This window comes from Excalfactoria chinensis, chromosome 12 (genome assembly GCF_039878825.1).
Source record: "Excalfactoria chinensis isolate bCotChi1 chromosome 12, bCotChi1.hap2, whole genome shotgun sequence".
In the NCBI taxonomy this organism is placed as follows: domain Eukaryota; kingdom Metazoa; phylum Chordata; class Aves; order Galliformes; family Phasianidae; genus Excalfactoria; species Excalfactoria chinensis.
The window spans coordinates 16275159-16294003 of NC_092836.1; the positions used below are offsets into that span (position 1 = coordinate 16275159).

Below are 18845 nucleotides of genomic sequence, written 5' to 3' on the forward strand. Positions count from 1 at the left end.
CGGCATGGTCAATCAATCACAGCAAGGTTGGGCTGGAAGTGACCTCCCACCCCCACCCCTGCCATGGGCTGGCTGCCCCCCAGCTCAGGCTGCCCCCCAGCTCAGGCTGTCCAGGGTCCCTCCATGGCCTGGAACACCTCCAGGGATGGCACCTACAGCTCTGGGCAGCACTACCAGCACCTCACTGCCCACTGGGTGAAGAATTTCCCTATAGCATTTCACCTACATCTCCCCTCTTTCAGCTTCAAATCGTTACCCTTTGTCCCATCACACTATCAGACCTTGTAAAAAGTCTCTCACCCCGACATTCCAAGGGGCAGAACTCTCCTTCTCAGCTCCGGGCATGAGCCGCAGGGTCCCCCCACTCCACCGAAGCGCAGCCGTGCGCGGTGCTCCGCGGAGCCGCCGGAGGGCGCCGGGCTCCGTTCCGCCTGGTCAGTGCCTCCCGAACCGCCACCGCCGGGACCGCGCTGTCTCATGCTTCCCAATGAGCTCTGCGGTCATACGTTCAGTGACACCGGCTGCTCCCTGTGTGCAGCATGGAGTGCTGGGGACAGGGGAACCTCAGCCTCACCGATGAACTTTCCGGCCTCCCGCCGCAGTGGCTCCTGCGGGCTCTGTAGGTAGGGCAGGCTCTGGCCCAGGTAGTCCTGTGCTGCACTCTTCCTCCTCTCCACCAGCTGCAGAGAAACGGGCATGGGGTGAGCGCAGGGTGGTCCCGACCCGGTCCTGGGCTGTGGGAACGTGCGTACCATGCACTCGCCGATCTGCCAGAACTGCGCCGCCTCTGCCAGCTGCTCCAGCCGCCTCCAGCGCAGGAACCGGGCGGCACCGAGGAAGGCTTTCTGGGAGGCCTGCAAAGAGCCGAGGTGGCGGCGCAGCCCGAGCAGCAGCAGAGCCCGCGTTCCTCGGAGCCCCTCCGCAGGGAGGATGCAGCTGCAGGGGCTGCCGCTGCCGTGGGCTGCAGTCCCGTGTTTGGAGGGCACCGCGGGGGCGGCATCGCCCTCCCCCAAGGGAACGCGATTCCCACCTCGGCCACGCTCTGTTCCTCATCGTGCAGGTGCAGGTACAGCGGGACCAGGCTCCTGTACGCCTCCTTCCTCATCTTCCTCTTTTCTCTGCCCTCCACGAAGCTCAGCGTGTCGAGGAAGAGCTGGATGGAGAGCTGACGCACCGTGCCGGACTCCTGCGGAGGAGGAAGGAAGGATGGAAATGTCAGCTCCGAGGCTACGGCGAGCAGGGCCGGCACCACCAGCTGGGGTGGCCGCCACATCCCGAGCGGGCTGGGCTCCCTGCTCCCCTTACGTCCTCGAAGAGCGCCGGGAGGTGGCTGGCCAGCTCCAGAGCCGCGAGGCTGAGCTTCCCCCTCTCCAGGAGCCGCAGCAGGGTGCTGAGCACCGGCAGGGCCGTGGCGCGGGCGCCGCTGTCTGCGTCCTGCAGCCGCTCCGCGATGCACGGCAGAAGGCCGAGCATCTTCCTCGCCTGCGGGAAAAACGCCCCTTCCTTGTGGCACGACGGAGACCGTCGCAGAGGCAGAACCGCTCCAGCAGCGGCCTCCCTGCCGGCTCCTCACCGTGGCGCGGCGCGGTGCTGGCAGGCAGGGCGGCCCCGCACAGCCCGAGGGCGGCGGGCAGCGAGGGGATGGGCGGAGAGCTGCTCCTGCTCACCGTGTGCTGCCTCGTGCTGAGCTGCAGGATGCCCCCGAGCACCAGCTGCTGCGTGCCCACGCTCTGGCCCTGCAGACCGGTGCCGAAGAGGCTCACGACGCGGTGCAGCTCTTCGCTGAGGTCCACGCGCTCCAGCATCTGCAACACGCGCGGCTCTTAGTGCCGGATCCGACCTCCAGCCTGGAGCAAGGACTGCAGGGCACGGCCAAGCCTGCCTCGAGGGAGGCAGCAGGGCTGGTGTGGAGGTCCCGCAGCCCCACATTCTGCAGCTGTTGCTCACCTCAACGAGGAAGACCATGGCCACCATCTCCCAGGAGCAGAACTTGGTGCTGAGCAGCTCAACCAGCTGGTGGAAGATGGGGTCACGCAGAGCAGCAGGCAGTTCCCTCATCACCCTGCAGGGATAAGGAGGCACCTTCAGCTCCGAGCCGGGCGGGCACAGCTCTCCTGGCCGTGCTCTGACTCCACAATGCCCCGGGGGCCACAGGCTCTGGTGCTGTGGCGGCACTTTGGCTGAGAACCGGGGACCCCCCATGACAGCACAAGGAAGGGCTCCCACCTGGCCACCACCTGCACACCCTGGAGGTGGGTCACAGTGCTGAGAAGCGCGTCCCAGCCGCCCTGCTCCTGGATGGCCTCCATCTGCTTCTGGAGGCCCACGCTGCAGAGCAGCACCTTCAAGGACTGCACCGCAGACCTGCAGGTGGAGAAGGGTGTGAGTCACATCGGGAGCCCCAGCACCGGGTCCCTGGGTGCAGCAGGGGATGGGGATGTGGCACCTGATGGGAGTGAGCTGGTGCTGCTGGTGCTCCCAGAAGATTTCCACCTCCTGCAGTGTCAGCTCCGTGGTGAAGGACACTTGCAGGAGGAGGGCCAGGAAGAGCTGGGGGAAAATGGCCTTGGCCTCCTTCAGGACAAGAGGCAGCTGGAGTATCTCAGGTAGGATCCTTGCTGCCTGCAGAAAGCACCCAGACACCATCCTTGCACTGTCCCCCAGGTTTCCAGCCCACCTCGAGAGGTGTGGGGATGGGAGGACAAATGAGGAAGGAGACCCCCAGAGCACCAGGCAGGTCTAGGGGTGCGTCCCAGTGCCCCACAGCACGGATGGACAAGGAAGAGGAGCAGGGACTTGGGCTGAGCTGGTTGAGTGAGGAACTCACGGCCAGGGCGAGGACACATGGTCTGTCCCCAGTGGATGCAGACATGTGCTGCAGAGAATGGTTTGTGAGCACTTGGAGCAGCTCCCGCAGCACCTTCTCCACAGCTGGGGGCTTGGAGAGCATTTCCCTCCACATGGTGATGGTGACACTGTGGGTCCCCAGGGCTGTCAGCATGGCTGCCCCTGCCTGACTGACAGAGGAGCCCTGAGGGCTGTGAGCCCCGTACCTGGTGCAGGTGGGGGAGCAGCCCAGCAGGCTGCTGACCATCTCCCTCGGGTGTTTGCTGGCCAGCACAAGCAGGGCCCTGCCCAGGCTTTGGAGAGCTGGCTGGGCTCTGATGGAAGGCAGGCTGCTGTAGATCACCCTCACGATCTTCCGCACCTGGAGGGCGACGGAGGGATGGGCCCTGCTGCCATCCCTGCTGCTGCCTGCCGGCCAAGCGCAGTGCCAGGGATGGAGCAGAGCCCCGAGGGCTGGAGCTGTGGCAGCAGCAGGTTCCCACCTGCCCTGGAGGGAAGTGAGTCTCTGCTGCCAGCACATCCACCATGTGGGCAGCCAGCTGGGTGCTGTGGAGGCTCAGCGCTGTCATGCTCTCTATGGCCGTGAGGAAGATGTTCACCCTTTCTGGGTACTGAAGGTATTTCAGAAACATCTGTGGGAGGAAAGAGAAGAGGGACGACTCTTTCTGAGTCTGCTGCTCAGCCACGTTGGTGCCTCAGGAGAGCTGGGCTGGGTGATGCCTGGGGTACAGAGCGTGAGGGCCCCAAAGGCACCAGGGCTGCTCAAGGACAGCGCCTGCACTCTTCCTGATGCCACAAGCCTGAGCTCTCCTGTGGGCTCAGGGTTTGCTCTTCTTACCCTGAAGATTTTGCTGGCATTGTTCTCTTGGGAAACCTGTTCATAGAACAGCACTTGCCAGCGCTCCCGGAGCTGTGGCTTCTTGGGATCCTTCTGCCACAGCCACATTCCTGGAGAGGAGCGCACACAATGTCAGTGAGGCACCTGGGGGTCTGGAGGGACCCGGCCTGACACAACTCCTCTCACTTTGGGAGGCGATGAAAATGAAAAGCTGATGGACAGCCTTCGTTGCCTCATTTCTGGTCCTCTCATCTGTGGAGGTGCAGCACAGGATGAGGTGTCCAACCAGCTTCCCCAGCACAGGGAAGCGCTGGTTCTCTGTGCACTGATGCCGGAGCACCACAGCTCCCGTGAAGCAGGAGCACACCTGGGGACAGAGGCAGCAGAAGCACACGGCTGAGCAGAGCAGCAGGGCCCAGCCCAGGCTCTGTGCAAGCCTCGAGACAGGTGGGCTCTGGCTGGGGAGACAGGATGGGGTGCTGGAGCTGAGTGCACCAGGGCTCCCTACCTTGGGTAAGGAGCAGGTGTTGCTGAAGGTGAGCAGCCTGGCAATGCACGCCATGGCCCTCTCCTCCACAGCCGCCAGCTGGCACGTGGTGAAGGGCAGCAGGAGCTGTGGAGAGAAAAGTTGCTGCTGTGCCCACAGCGCGGGGCACTCGTCCTTCCCCTCTCTCCCCATCTGCAGTGGGGTGGGTGGTTGCGTCCCTGTCCTGCTGCTGCCTCGTCACCTTCCCGCTGCTCCCCACCCATCCCTCTAACCCCACAAGGGCTAGTTTTGGGCCAGCACCCCCTGCCCGCAGCTGGCCCTGGGGGGACCTCGTGTGGGTCCCTCCTTCGTGGCCTCGAACCATCTCCACAAGCCCCAGCATTTCCACAGCCAGACCTCCAAGATGTTCTGCAGCTCCATGAGGACAGAGGGGCCGGCGCTGCCCACCAGCACCTGCAGCAGGTGGTGCAGGGCTTCCATGGTCTGCAAGGAGGACAGGGGTCAGGGCGGCCTTCCCTGCTGCGTCCTGCTGGCAGCAGAGGGGCATCCCGGGTGCTGGTGCCCAGGAAGCGTCCCCAGGGCTCAGCTGATGCGCACCTCCACATAGAGTGCAGCATCCAGGTCCGTGTCGTCCTCGTAGCGAGGGAGGTGGAGGATGCTGCCGAGGCAGGCACGCAGGAGACCGTTCTTCTGCTCCTCTGGAAGCAGCCATGCTCTGCTGCGAGGGGAGAGAGGGCAGAGCTGTGATGCTCCGCTCAGCACCCTGTGCCCACTCAGGGCCCGTGCTGTGGCAGTACCTCATGGCAGCGATGGCATTCATGGCCTGCTGCCGCAGCTCCGTGTCCAGGCGCTCAGCGGGCTCCTCCTGCAGCAGCGCCTGTGGGCACAGTGGGATGGGATGGGATGGGATGGGATGGGATGGGGTGGGGTGGGATGGGATGGATGGGGTGGGATGGGATGGATGGGATGGGATGGGATGGATGGGATGGATGGGGTGGGATGGTGCAGTGTGCCCCACTTGGTGTGCAGCACCCGCGCACCCCATCCCAGCACCCATCCTGGGGCTCCTCGGTGACCCCGCAGTGGGAAGGGCTGTGCCCACCGCCCGGCCCTGCCGTGCTCCCCTTACCTCAATGCACTGCGCCACCTCCAGTGGGCAGACACACAGCCGGTAATGTGCACCATGGTCCTCCAGGGAGGCTTTGCAGACAGCACAGATGGAGGCCAGAAAGCTCAGCTTCTGTGCCTGAGCCTGAGACAGGAGGGGAGTCACAGGGGTTGGCAGCAGGGGACCCCGGCACCTTCTGGGCACGGCCAGGCAGGGGCAGCCAGGGAAGCACAGAGTGCCGCTACCTGGGGTCTGTGTGCACAGCAGGCATGGATGCAGCTCAGGGGATCCTCCTGCTGTGGTGACAAGTCTGAGGCAGATGGACCCTCAGCTGAGCCTGAGGGCACCTGCATCTCACACACTTCATCAGTCTGCCGCTGGGGCCTGGAGGTCTGTGATACCATAAGCTTCTCTGGCCAGGCCTCCTGGGGGCAGCTGGGGGATCTCTGTTCCATCCTGCTGCAAGGAGACAGGGACAGATGTGGCTCCTGCCCTGTGGCAGGGCAGAGATATCACTGAGTGCCACCATCACCTCAGTCCCCCTCGCCCTCCACTCAGCACCTCCCCTTTTACCATTCGACGGCCCCAGAGCCCATTGGGTCCTGCTGTGGACCTGCACACATTGCTGCCTGCACTGTGCAGTCCCGGTCCTGATTGCCCCCACTCCCACCACCATCCCCTGACCTGGGGCAGCTGCAGCAGCCAGGGCTGCACAGACAAGAGTCCCTGAGTGTTGCCCTGCCCTTCCTCCTCACACACCACCACCCACAACGGCACAGTCAGAGCTCCTGGCACTGCAATACAAACCAGCTCCATTCTGTCTGTTGCATCTGTTGGGCCATAGCCCCACTTCTGAGCCCCGTCAGCGCTGACCCAGCTGCTTCCGACATGGAGAACGCCTTTACGTGGCAGGTTGCCTGGACTTTGTGCTTTTAGTTCTCACTGTGCAGTTCTCAGATAGCGATAAACTCTATTATAATCTTCCCTAAGCCTGTGGTAGTGACTGTTGAGAGACCTCTCCATCCTTATCTCAGCCCTTCTTTCGTCAATAAGAGCCTGAGTTGGCAATTTTGCTATCCCTTCAACCAGAACTAAGAGGTCTACCAGGAAACAGCACCCAAGAATGACATAGGAGGGAACCACAGGGTTTTGCTCTTCAAAGTGTTAATCCTTCTGCTCCGTGTGTTCCAAGCCATGATCACTGTGCTTAGGCAATCCCTCCAGCCTGGAGAGTCCTGTTCTGCTCTTCTGAGGGCAACGCTGCACAGACTGGGCTGTGTGCCTGTTGGTGGCAACAGTACAACCCTGTGGCCCTCCTGCACACCAGGAAAAGCTGTGTGTGGTACTTCGGGGTGGCTTCAAATGCTATGGGCTGGTGAACGGGCTCTTGCCAGGTTTGAAAATCACCCGATGCAGACACCAACCCTGGGCCTCCAGCCTTACCTGACCGGAGATTTCTTCCTCTTCTCCATTACCTTCATCTCCTGGGACTGCAGGACTTTGATCTCAGAAATGAACAGCTAGGAAAGGGCAATCTAAGGGGCTCTTTTCCCAGGGGAAGACGGGCTCTTGGATCCCAGGCTGAGGCTGTGGGTTGTAGAGAAGGGGGGTTGTGGAGTCAAATGAGGCTTTGGACTCTAAAAACGAGGCTTTGCACACACACAGAAAAGAGATTGTTGGCCCCAAAATAACGCTTTGTGTCCCAAAAATGAGACCCTCGGATGGACGAAATGAGCATTTATGCCACAAAAAAAAAGTATCGCACTCTAAAAATGAGGGTCTGGACCCTCAAATCTGGGAGTTTGGACCCCCAAAGGAAGCTGCTTTGGATCGTAACGAGGCGGCGTTGTCCCGTTCCGTGGCTGAGCAGTCACAAGGTGGCGACTCCGATCCACGTCTTCATTCTCGGCTCCCCCGGTGCCTCCCCCGAGCTCTCAGCCCTCCCTCCCCTTCTATTTTCCGCTCCTGGGTCGGGTTGTTCTTGCATGGAATTCCAGCTAACCTTTGATTTCAGGCCCAGTTCGGAAAGCGCTGAACTTCTCGCTCGAGTGGGTCTCGGTTTAGCAACTAACTGGAACATTTACCTCCATTGTCGCAGAACCCACTTCTCAAACGTCCTATTAATATTTAAAGCACTGAACGCATCGGTGTGCGCAGCGTTAAGACTGTGCCAGCTGGGGGACAGACTGTGCACAGCCACAGGGAGACCATGTTTTCCTGTGAAGGCTGAGGGTCTGAGACAGGAGGTGAGAGGGAGCATTTGTTGCCTGTAGAGGAGACACCAAGAGAAGTAGGGTTGGCTGGGGGCAATGCACACAGTCTAACATGGAGCCAGCAATTGCACCTGGGTTTCCAGGGCACTAACAGCACTCTCAGAGCAAGATCGTGCCATCTCCCCAATCACAGCGTGGGTTTTCTGCAGCTGTTTGATGTTCCGTCCCAACACAGGGAGGAAGGAGGCTTTGAGCAACTGACCCTCCAGTGGTTTGGAGCATATGAACTCAACCAGCTGGATGGGATGGCTGCCCTGTTCCAGCCCCTTCCCACCCAGAGAGAGCAGCCAAAGCAGACAGCTACAAGCAGACAGACATCACAGATACAGATCAGTATAGCCGAGATTGCTGTACATGCTTCCCTCATTGCTGCTATAGAAGGAGGAAGCTCAAGCTAGCTTTCACACCATGGAGAAGACTGAGGTGGGAAGCTCAGCCGATGGGAACAGTGGTCCCAGTTTCTTCCATGGGAAGATGTTGCTTTACATCAGCTGAAGACATAAAGCTGCCACATCAGTGATTTCCCCTGCTCCTAATGACTTCATCCTCGCAGCTGTGCCAAACCCATTCCTTTAGATCTCAGTGTGTTTTTTTTCCCCACCTGCCTTTGTGATGGCAGTGCTTCTTGAGAGAGTAAATGACAGAGGGACAAAACCTTTTCTGCAAGCAAATCTTTTCACTGTCCCACCTGCAAATTTGTTCAAGCAAGCTGGGAGAGATTTGAGCAGTGTAGGGAAGAGGGGGAAGGGAGCAGCCCCTCTTGTTATCAGAACTGATCTTAACTGCTGGGTAACAACTAGGCAATGAAGCAAAAGCCACCGGAGTTTAAAGAGGAAGCTGAGCCAAAGGTCACCAGGCTGTCCTAGAAGTTTGTTATCAGAACCTTGAAAACAGGGAGGAAGGTCACACGAGTTGACTGTAGCAATAACCTGAAGAGGCTGGTGGGGCTGAGGGAGGCTGTCATGAAGCTGCAGGAGGTGATGAGGGTTCAGAGACTTACTGATGATGGGATATAGCCCACCCTGGAGTGCCAGAGGAATGCACTGTCACTCCTTACCCAAAGATACGCAGCACTTCAGTCATCTGAGAGAGCTGGAGGGAATGGGAGGTCAGAATGTCTGTCTGCAGAACTGGCCTAAAGGAGCAGGAAGGTCCAGGAGTGAGAAATCCAGGAGAGCTGGACCTGGCCTGAACACCACCAACAGCTTTCTGGAAGCTGTGAAGTTGTCCTCATTGCTGTATCTTAAGCCACTGGAAGGCACTCAAAGCTGCTCCATGAATGTAGTGCAAAACCATCTTTAAAATACCTCCCAATCCAGGCACAGGCACCTCTTTAGCCCTGAGGTTTCCCCTCTTACAGCACAAAGACCTCCGTTCCCCACATTACAGGCTAGCCCCAAAGTCCTTGATTCCAGGGGCACTGCTTTATTTCAATACAGGTTCTGGCTAAGCAAGCAGACACCGCTGATCTCCCTGACTGGGTGCGTGCAGCTGCCTCCAGTCCTGAACTTTCTCTGCTGTTTCCCACTGGGGTGAGCAGAGTTCACACTCGGCTGAACTCATGACTGCGCAAACTCCGGGGGCATGAAGATCAGGACCAGGCAAAGGTGAGCGGAGTGCACAAGAATGAGGCAGAGACCTTTGGGACAAAGAGTTCCCCACCCGTGGGGCTGTCACTGCATGGACCTCGATGCCAGGACAGGGCTGGAATATGCTCCAACGTCTCCCTGCTGGAGAGCAGACACATTCCTTTGCCTCTGCCTCTCCTCTCAGTGCCAGCTCTGCAACGTGCCTGCTAAATAAAGTTAGCCCTATCAAGACCAGGCACATTCCTGCCTGTCACTGTACCTCAACCCACTGTATGTGGCTCCAGACCTGTTTTATCAATTCCCAGAGCTGCAGGAGGCAGCTGGAAGCCATGAGCTGCTGCAGGAAGGGATGGCACATCAGGCAGCTCAGAAATAGGAAGAGCGGGATGGTCAGACTTCAATCCAATGAAGCAGACAAAGCCCAGAACCCCCTCCGGGAAGATGAGCAATGCAAACAATGGATGCTTACATCTAAAGAAGAGATTTTTTCCGAGTCACAGCAAAGGAATGTGTTTTAGGCAGCTGGCTTTTGGCCTCCTGTTTTGTTTATTCCTCCAAAGACAAAAACACAAGTGATGCCGTATCAAAGTGCAGCAGGAAGCAGCCTGCTAAAGCAATAGACGGAAATCTACTCAGCCACTTAGCATAGCCTGGGGATTTTTCCATATGGAAAGTACCTGCTGGGCTTTGGGATGCTCCACACAGCCCATGGAGCACTCAGGGGTTGCTGGTTTCTTTGATAACCTCAGTACAGGAGTAATGGACCCCCAGTGATGTGAGCCTGTACCATGGCTGTGCTCACACTGACACAGCCCAAGAGCCACGAGGCTGCTGCTTGATTTTCAGGCTTGGAGTCACTTTGCCTATAAGGGAAATGAGGAAATGATCCAGTGAGGGGTTTCCATGTGAGGGACTTCCCGTGCCAACCCATACAAGGATTGCACTGCCCGCCCAGGGTAGGGCTGCTTCAAGCTGGGTGCTTTGCTCACAGGACAACTCTGTGGAGTGTGGGCAGGGGTGGAGTGCTGTTATAATTAGAGCTGAGGTGCCAGGCCATTTGTTTCCAGCTCCTGTTGATTTTATGACGTGTCTTTCTGTGCATTGCATTCAGCTGAAGAGAACCAGTGTCTGATTTTGGAGCGTAGGAGAACTTCATACAAAGAGCACCCAGGGCTTTGCTGTGCAGGAACAGCACTCATCACCCACAAAGGATCAGAACCAGAAGGCAAAGGGAGAGGACCCCATATGTACCCCCCAACCACCCCAGAGAGATTAAGTCAACTGCTTGAACAATTATGCTCTGAGGCAATTAGTTTGGTCAAATCACTCCAAGGGTATCTTCCTAATGAGTAACCAGTTATTAGAAATTGCAGATGTACAGTAAGGGGCTGGAGCAGGGAAGGTTACACAACTTTATCGTCAGCTGTCCTGACCTTCAAGGGAAGAACCTACAGCAGCACTGCGTCGTTGCCATAAATACTTACTCCATGACAAAGGGCGTCAGAAATGCGAGCTATTGACTGCAGGCTTCACCGGGAGGAAACCTTATGCCTTTCAACCAGGGAGCTGTAAAGACCAGCCAGTTTTATGGTGGTGTGATAGGCTGTCTGAGATGTTAGAGGGCAGCCAATGCAGCTGACACAGGGCACACAACACCAGCTTATATGAAAGAAGTAGGGTGTTTTTTGTTCTGAATGGTACAGAACTGTCTGCCTCACTGCTGGGTTCTGGAGGCAACCCAATGGCTGGGCAGCCCATGGGGAGTGGATCCAGCTATGTGCTGGGCTGTGCCAGGGGCTGTGTGGGCACAGTGCCCGCCTGCAGATACCTCTTAGCTGCATGGACCTTTGGTCTGAGCCACAAGCAGCACACAGTGAGCTCAGAATCGTGGTGTAACACTGCACTTCTTACCAAGTATGTGAGTTTTCTTGTTGCAAAGTGAGACCTCCTCACCTGGTGCAGTTTTACATCCTTGCGCCCCAAAGCTCTTCCTTCTCTTCCCCCATTGAATACAGACAATCTACTCTGGGCTGCCCTGCTCCTTGTTTGTGCAGCATTTCAACACCCTGTGCAAACAAACAGTCCAACCTTGGGTGAAACAGACATCTCAGATAAATCCAACGCGTGGGATGAGTCATGCTGGTGTCGCAATCAGTGATATCATGGGTAAAAATGACCCAAAGACGAGGAGTTTGAGAACCTTCCATCACTGCTTGTTTGCTGTAATTGCAAACAAAGCCTCCTGATGGTTCTGCGCTGGCCCAGCAAGCTGCGGCCACCTTCTCTGCTACCTGTATCCTTAGCTCAGGGTTGCACTGAGCATCTGCCCCACCTCTGAGGCAGACCTTGTCTTATAAAGATAGGTCCTCACCTTCAGATGACATAATTCCTGGTGCTGGGCACACTACAAGCTCTAACACTTGTAGATGTGGTTGCTCAGGGTGGCATGGAACCAAGCATAGACATGGGGCAGAGCCACAGCTGTGGCTGTAGCAATAGGTGAGGTGGATGCACTGAGATATCCCACTGGTTTCCTTAGGAGTGGGTAATCAGTTCCAGGGACTGCAATTGCTCTGCCTCTGCTCTGCAAACACAGCCTGTAGTTCATACATCACTACCTGTATTCCTATGGTTTGCATGCATGTTGTAAATAAACACGTGCTGACTCTCAGCTGATAAGCTTGGAGAAACACAGGGCAGGGTTATATAATGCAGGCACAGCCATCACTTGTGCACCGGTGCAGCCACAGCACAGCCCTGTGTCATTCTGAAGCACAGCTTGAAGCAGCTGGAATGGGAGGCCAATAGGCAATCACATCACAGTCCAGCAAAAAATCCATTCACAAGCATTTAGAATCGAAACACCAGATCTGGAAAGGCTTCAAATCAGAAAATTCTTGCTTGTAGCTCATTTCAGTTCCCAGAGATGCAGACGAGTCTCCACACCCACAACATGAGCACTTCAGAGGCAGGAGTGAAGCTCTTCAGTCCAGATCTGGAGTCTGATTCCTCCCATGAACACTCGCCAGCCACAAATGCCCAGCACAACACACCCTGTCACAGGCAGAGCCAGCCCCTCATCCCTGCAACCCATCTCCCTGCAGGACCGCCTGGCACCACTGGAGAAGCAAGCTGTGTGTGAATGGATGGCTGATTCATGCTGGGACACTGGGCTATTTTCTCGTCCCCACACACGGTGTCACCCAGCACAAGAGGGCTGTGAAAGCTTCTTTACATCCTCAAGACTCTCCTGCTCTGGTCTGTTCCTTTACAAGGGAGGCGGGCTGATAGACTGTATGATGCTCTTAATTAAGGTTGGAATAAAACCCTAAGATGATCCAGTCCAATCATTCTCCTACCAACGGTATTGACCACTAAGCTGTGCCCCTAAGGAACACATCTCCATGTTCCCTGAACACCTCCAGGGATGGTGGGCCACCCTAAAGGAGCTTTTCAGACAGGCACCCATTATCCCCCAGCTTGAGCTTTGGGTTTCTGGGACATGCTCAGTACTGGATGTGGGGTCCTGGCATTGCCACCACATGCAGATAGAACAAGAAGCTTCCTCCTACCAGCCAACAGCACACCACATCCTGATGTACACATCAGAGGTCAGGGTTGGGATGTTAGAGAACAAAGAGCCACGGAAACCAGCATGGAGCAACCACCCAGGCAAGGAGCAGCACAGCAGCAGACCAAACCCTCCTGGCACACATGAGCCACAAAGGGCACTGAACAATGTGAAACTAGGAGCCACCTGAGGGCATGTCTGAGCACCTGACTGCTATAAAGCAAGGCTTCTAGTCCCTGCTGAACTGTATTCCTCCAGCACAGGCCAGTGATAATAACTGATTGATTTTCAGGTTCTAACAGGAGAAGTACAAAAGGCAAGCTGGCTTGCTTTATTGCAGCCCCTACTGAATGGTGCTGCGGGCTAAAAACAACCTGTCTGTCCCCTTGTGCGGATTTGTCCTTAGATTTCCTCCTTACATCCACTTCATTCTTGGAGTTAATTATTCCCCTAGCTGTGCCAGGCAGATTAATGAGCATTTATTTCTAACCATCCCTGAAGAAAGCAGCACCACCAAGCACCAAGCCTGCAAACACAGCCTGCAGCAGGTCCTCTGTGCGGGCATGGTCCCACAATGAGCTGCTGTGGGCACACTGGGCTGAGCTCACTGAGAAGGCAGTGGCTAAGGAGAGATGTGATTCTGAAGGCTTTGTCTGGTTCTCATTAAGCTGTGATGAAGGCTCGGTGGGGAAGGCAGCCTGTTTGCTTTACTTGGAGGTGTGTGAGCAGCTCACAGCCACAGTGGTTCAGCATCATCTGAGGCCACAGCAACTGTTAAACAGCTGCCCATGGTTTGGGTGAGAACCTGAATTCAACAACATCACAACTTACCTGGAGATGAGCTAACCAAAGCTGAGCAATAAGCAACGTGCTCATGCAACAGAGCTGCACGGAGCCCCAGACTGTGCCAAGTGCTGCCAGCTAGAAACCCAAGGGACACCCAGCCTTGTCTCTCACCCAGACCAACACCAGGTGCTTCCCAAGTAGGTGCAAGAGCCCCAGCCTGCCTGCTGGGATTTAAGAACCAGGGTTAAGGCACCCTGTCTTATGAAATACATGGCCTCGCCAGCTTCTGGTGACAATGAGACAGACATAAGTAAGCTCAGCTTTGCGGTGGTTCAACTGGTTTGTTTCACAGCCCAGCCATCCTTTTGTTAAGTGGAAACAAGTCCCAGAGAGGCTGGAGATGCTGGGAACAGGAGGTTCTTCCCAGCTGCCATACACTGCATTCCTGGGCAGCTCTTCGTAGCCACCGATTGTGCTAGAAGCATGGCCGTGCCCTGTGACGCAGTGCATTTGAAGCCTGCTTTGACATAAAGCCAAAGAAGAGTTAAAAACAAGGCAGCCTCGATAAGGTCTGCTCGATTCACCCCCGCTGCTGTATTGAATGTTGTCAGAGAATTGCTCCGTGCAGGGAACGGTTCAGAAGAGTCTCGATGGGGAAAGCCTTGTGACGAGGGAGGCTCATCTGCTTCCCTTCAGAGCAGCTGCACCCCTGCCAAGGACAGATGCACTCGGCACATTTGTGGGGATGGCTCAGACACAGTAAATGAGCAACTCATTCAATAACCACACATTTGTGAGACAGTTTCTAATCAAACCCTTCCTCCAAGCTAAGATAACAGCGGCCCTCCGTGTTCTCGGCATGGCTACGTGACAGCACCAACCCTCTGCCATCCACATGGTGCACGGATGGACCAAGCTGACGTGACAGCCCCAGGGTGCTCTGCCCATCCCCTGTCTGACTGCAAAGGTCTTGCATGAGTAAGACTTCTCTGCTGTGTGGGAAGCAGACTGAACTACAGTGCCCACGCTTCCCCAAGCAAGAAGCAGCCAGGGCATAAGGCATCTCCAGGTCTGCTGATACTTAGGGGATTTGGGAAAGAAGAGAGGATAGGGAGGTATTAGGGGTTATTGCAACAGAGGCAAGTATGAGTGAAGCTGGACTTGACTCCTCCAAGCCCCACAGCAGTCTGTCCTGGCTGTAGGTGACAGCTTGCACCAAGGGCCTCCTCTCCTCTCTGTGGGTATCACAGTGTCAGTTCTGCTGTGTGCAAAGCAGAGCAGCCCCAGACTAACAGTGCTTTGGTTTGGGTCCCATACCCTGAGGCTTCTTCTTGTTCCACATCCCCTTTTCACACTGGTGGGACCACCCCATCTCCCAGCACAGACTGCTCCCTAGCTCAGGACTCTACCATGCAGGCACACAGCTGGCAGGACAGACCTAATTACTGAAACCAAGCTCATTAAAGGACATAAAGCCCAGCCCATTAGTAGACTTGAGACCTGCTGTATGCTTCCACGCACCATTCTCCCATCCCAGGGTACACCAGACCCTGTGCAGTCTGCCCACTCTCAGGGCAGCACACATCCCTCCTCCATCATCCTGGGCAGAGCAGTGGAGAGGAGAAAGGCCAGGCTGCCTGCCTCAATTCTCCATGCTTTTCCAGAAAGACCTTCTAGGCGGAGGAGCTCTGCTACAGTTCTCCTATGCCTGAAACTGTTTTCTTCCTTTCAGCTGGTGATGACCTATATAATAAGCAGGTCACTGGAACATGAGAGGTTTCTTTTTCTCTGAGGCAGAGAAGAAAAGCCAAGCAATTCCCCCACTGTGCTTGCTTCCGAGGACAAAGCAAAGTGCTGCTTCCCAGGGGTCTCATTCAGCCTGACAGACAGCTTTTCCCATCTGAAAACAGTGGGAGCTGCTGGGATCCCACCCGGGGAGACCATCAGACCTTGCATGGAACATCAGGCTGGTTGAGGACCAGCTCCACGGGGGGAGGATGAGGAGAGCCTCGGGGAGCACGAGCCCTCTTCACATGAGCACCAGATGTGCCATGAGCAGCCCTATGCACATGGCTGGGAGTCCACGCTGTGTGAGATTCAATCTGCTGCACACTACGAGCTCTCATCTATCTGAAGGGAGGGAAGGGGAGAGAAAGAGAATGTGGAGAAGACAAGACTCCACCATGGAGCAACCCATGCCCGGCTGAAGGAAGAGACTTGTTTTAGCAAACCACTGAAAATCTGGCAGGTAACAAGAGGGTTTGCAGAGCCAGACTTTCTCAGTCTTTAGGTGGTTCTGATCCTTTACTCCTAAAGGCTTGTTGCGATGATGCACAGGCTAGAAATGAGAAGGAATTGAGTAGCCCTGAGAGATGGAAAACCTTGGGGGAGCCCTTCAGCATCAGCATGGTTTAGGATCTGGTAGCACAGAACTGGATGGTTCCAAGCCATTTTTCACACACACCCCCACCCCATCTTGCAGTTGATCTCTGCCCACCCTCAGCCCCCTGCTCCCAAATGAAAACAACACTATGAAAGATGGAGGCCAGCAGCTCTAATCCCCATAGCTGGTGCACCATGGGCAAGAAGCTTGTAGTTACCTACCCAAGGGTAAGGTGAGGGTCTGATAGGGAAACTGATGTAATGGGAGCCCAGCTGGGGCTCAGCACAGAGCTGTCAGGGTGCACAGAGCCAGTAAGCAGAGCAGAGCAGGGGAATAAGCTCTGTCAAGCAGGCTGGCAGCTCCAGAAGCTCCGGTAACAATAGCAGCAGCTCGGTAAGTAGGTCACAGTTATGATCCTTAATTAATCCTGAATAGACCCCCATCTGCCATGGGGAAGATGACAGATAAGGCAGCTCATTAAGCCAACGAGATGGCAGAGGGAATGCCACAGCCCAGCCTAACCCTTAGAGATACCAGGACAAATCCTGTTTGGTGGCAGTGGCTGCTCTGCCCAGCCTGCTCCTGGCCAGCAGGTGCTTCAGGCTGTCCTTGTCCCCTTTGTGGAAGCCACCACACAAACCACACCAGTGTTAGCCCATAACAAGGAAGAATCTGGAGCAAAACCAGCCCAGGGGCAGGCAGAGCTGGGCTCCAACAGAGGAGCTGTACTGAGTCCTGAAGCCCAGCCACCTGTGTGATGCTTTCCTGAGCCCAGCCCCCTCACCCACACCTCCTGGTGCTGCAGGCTGCCAACATCAGCAGGGACAGCAAATCGAGCAGGGCTTCAGAGGACTCATGCAGAGCAGGAACATTAGAAATAGTGCTCTCAAATGAGGGGTGTGTGACTAACAAGCCCCAAGCTGGCAATGGTGCTAGATGGGGGCAGCTTAGTATCAAAGCCACAGCTGCAGAAGCCCTTATTAAGGTGTCACTTGTGCTTGCTGCCACCCCCAAAGGCATTGTGTTCAGTGCTGTGCACAACTAACAGTGTGCCAGAGCTCAGATGTAGCTGCATGTTATTCAACACGAGCAAGGAGCAAGCAGAAAGGCTGCCAGATAGACATAAGATGGTATTTCTACCAGCTCTGAACACCTTCTGGACACCAACACAAGATAGCCATAGGGATCCAGAGGGTTGGCTCCACTTTGCGTGTTAGAGGTGGATCTTGTTTCATGGCTGATGCCCGGGCTGCTTGGCAATCACCTTTCCACTTGCTGAAGAATGGAATGAAATGGGATGGGTTTCTGTTGGAATAAACCTATGAAGACATTTGCATTTGGTTAGTGCTGCTGTTGTCTGGAGATCTGGTTACCTGTCACCCCAAATCTCCTCCCCATGTAGAGGCATCACCCATCCCCACCATATTCTCTCACGGCTTGGTCCTTTCTCCCTGTTTGAGCCGGGATAGAAGCTTAAACTGATGGGTCAGCCTTTATCATTGCTGAGTGGGGTGTCTCAGGAGGGATCTCCTGAACTACCATTGATTTAAATACACAGATACATGAACAAGCACATCACAAAATTTTACACTAGGAACAGGATGCAACATTTAAGTTCAGCTTTGAAGCACAGACTTGCCAAGATCAGAAGTCTTTAAAAGTCACACCACATCACAACCACGCTCTTGCTCTACTAGGAGCTTGTGGGATGGCAGCATGAATCCTTGGGCAAAGTGCTGCAAGTCTGAAGAGAATGGATTTTCTTATGGATACAAAAGCTCCCTGGGATAAACAGGGTTCTACATAAAACCACAGCACAAATGTTGATTAAACGATCCATCGCTAAGCCAGCAGCACACAGAACTCCCCAGCCTCCCTTGGTTTTCCCCTACAATCATTTCAATATGGGAAATTGGACTTTGTTTTGATTTTTGCCATTTTGTAGCTGGCTCCTTTTAACTTTTCTGTTGCACAACGTTTGCACTTCCATCTCTTTCGAGGACGTTTCCTAGAATCAGCTTTTATCTTCCTTCGCCCAGGGCTGGAGCAATGGATTGTTACAAGAGAAACCTCATGCATCTCACCCCAAGAAGTGGAGCAGTTCCTGAAAGAAGACATTCAAGACTCCAACCATCACCACCACCAAGACAGCACCCAACAAGGTTTGGTTTGCTCGGCACACCAAGTCAGAGACTTCAAAAGCTCACTCCTCCAAGCCCTCTACCACAACACATCCCAGCTGGAATGGAGTTTAAACCTTCCAGAAACCATCGGGTCAAATAACCTACATTCAGAAAAGGTTGGCTGGGTCACAGTACCCCATGAAACCTCCCATCCCCAGTTCTCCTAGCTGGTGCTCGCTGGTACAGCTCCTAGTCTGGACACTGCCACCTGGGAGCCTTGGAAGCAGAGCCCAGAGCTTTGCGTGACTAAGCTTGTTTGTAAGATAGTGCAAACAGAGCGTTGGCCAGCTTTTTTATGAGCTCGGTACAAAGGCAAATGAGGAGTGGAAGCCTCGTGCACTCTGATAACCAGAATATATTGCAGAGTTTCTCTGGATTGCAGCTCCCAATTTGGAGATATGATAATTTCCTTCCTTCTTACTTCAGTGCTGGCTCCTTCTCCCCTATTGCTGACATTCTTCTCATTTTAATACCCTATCAATGTGCTGCACCAATTCAAGGTGACAGCCTTTTTAAACCACATCATTTCCATGTGCCCAAAAGATGCCCTGGGCTGTCATAGATGGCAGAGAGGTGATACGCATGGGATGGGAAGCACAGAACACGGTGTGTCCTTGATTTCCTGCAACCTTCTGTTTGAAGCCTCCACACTGACACTGCTTTAAAGGAGACAGCTCCAAAGCTCCATCAAGGCATTTCCATTAGTGTGTATCCATTTCTTGTTTTCAAGGACCTTTCCAGTTCCATCTCTGCTCTGACATCCACCTTCATGCCAGTGCC

At 55.2% G+C, this 18845-nt stretch overlaps 1 protein-coding gene across 3 annotated transcripts; it reads right to left on the reverse strand.

Annotated features, from left to right (window-relative positions):
* Positions 1–369: 369 nt before the first annotated feature.
* LOC140257565 (maestro heat-like repeat-containing protein family member 6) lies at positions 370–1109 on the reverse strand. Of its 3 annotated transcripts, XM_072346911.1 has the most exons (4): positions 1031–1109; positions 753–854; positions 575–680; positions 370–494 (listed from the first exon to the last, which is right to left on the reverse strand). In XM_072346911.1, the coding sequence occupies exons 1-4, from the start codon at positions 1103–1105 to the stop codon at positions 436–438; spliced, it is 342 nt and encodes a 113-aa protein (XP_072203012.1). In that variant the 5' UTR covers positions 1106–1109; the 3' UTR covers positions 370–435. The 3 variants fall into 3 exon arrangements, with proteins under 3 accessions (XP_072203012.1, XP_072203011.1, XP_072203010.1); XM_072346910.1 differs by having other exon boundaries at positions 463–680; XM_072346909.1 differs by having other exon boundaries at positions 463–854.
* Between the last annotated feature and the right edge of the window lie 17736 nt (positions 1110–18845).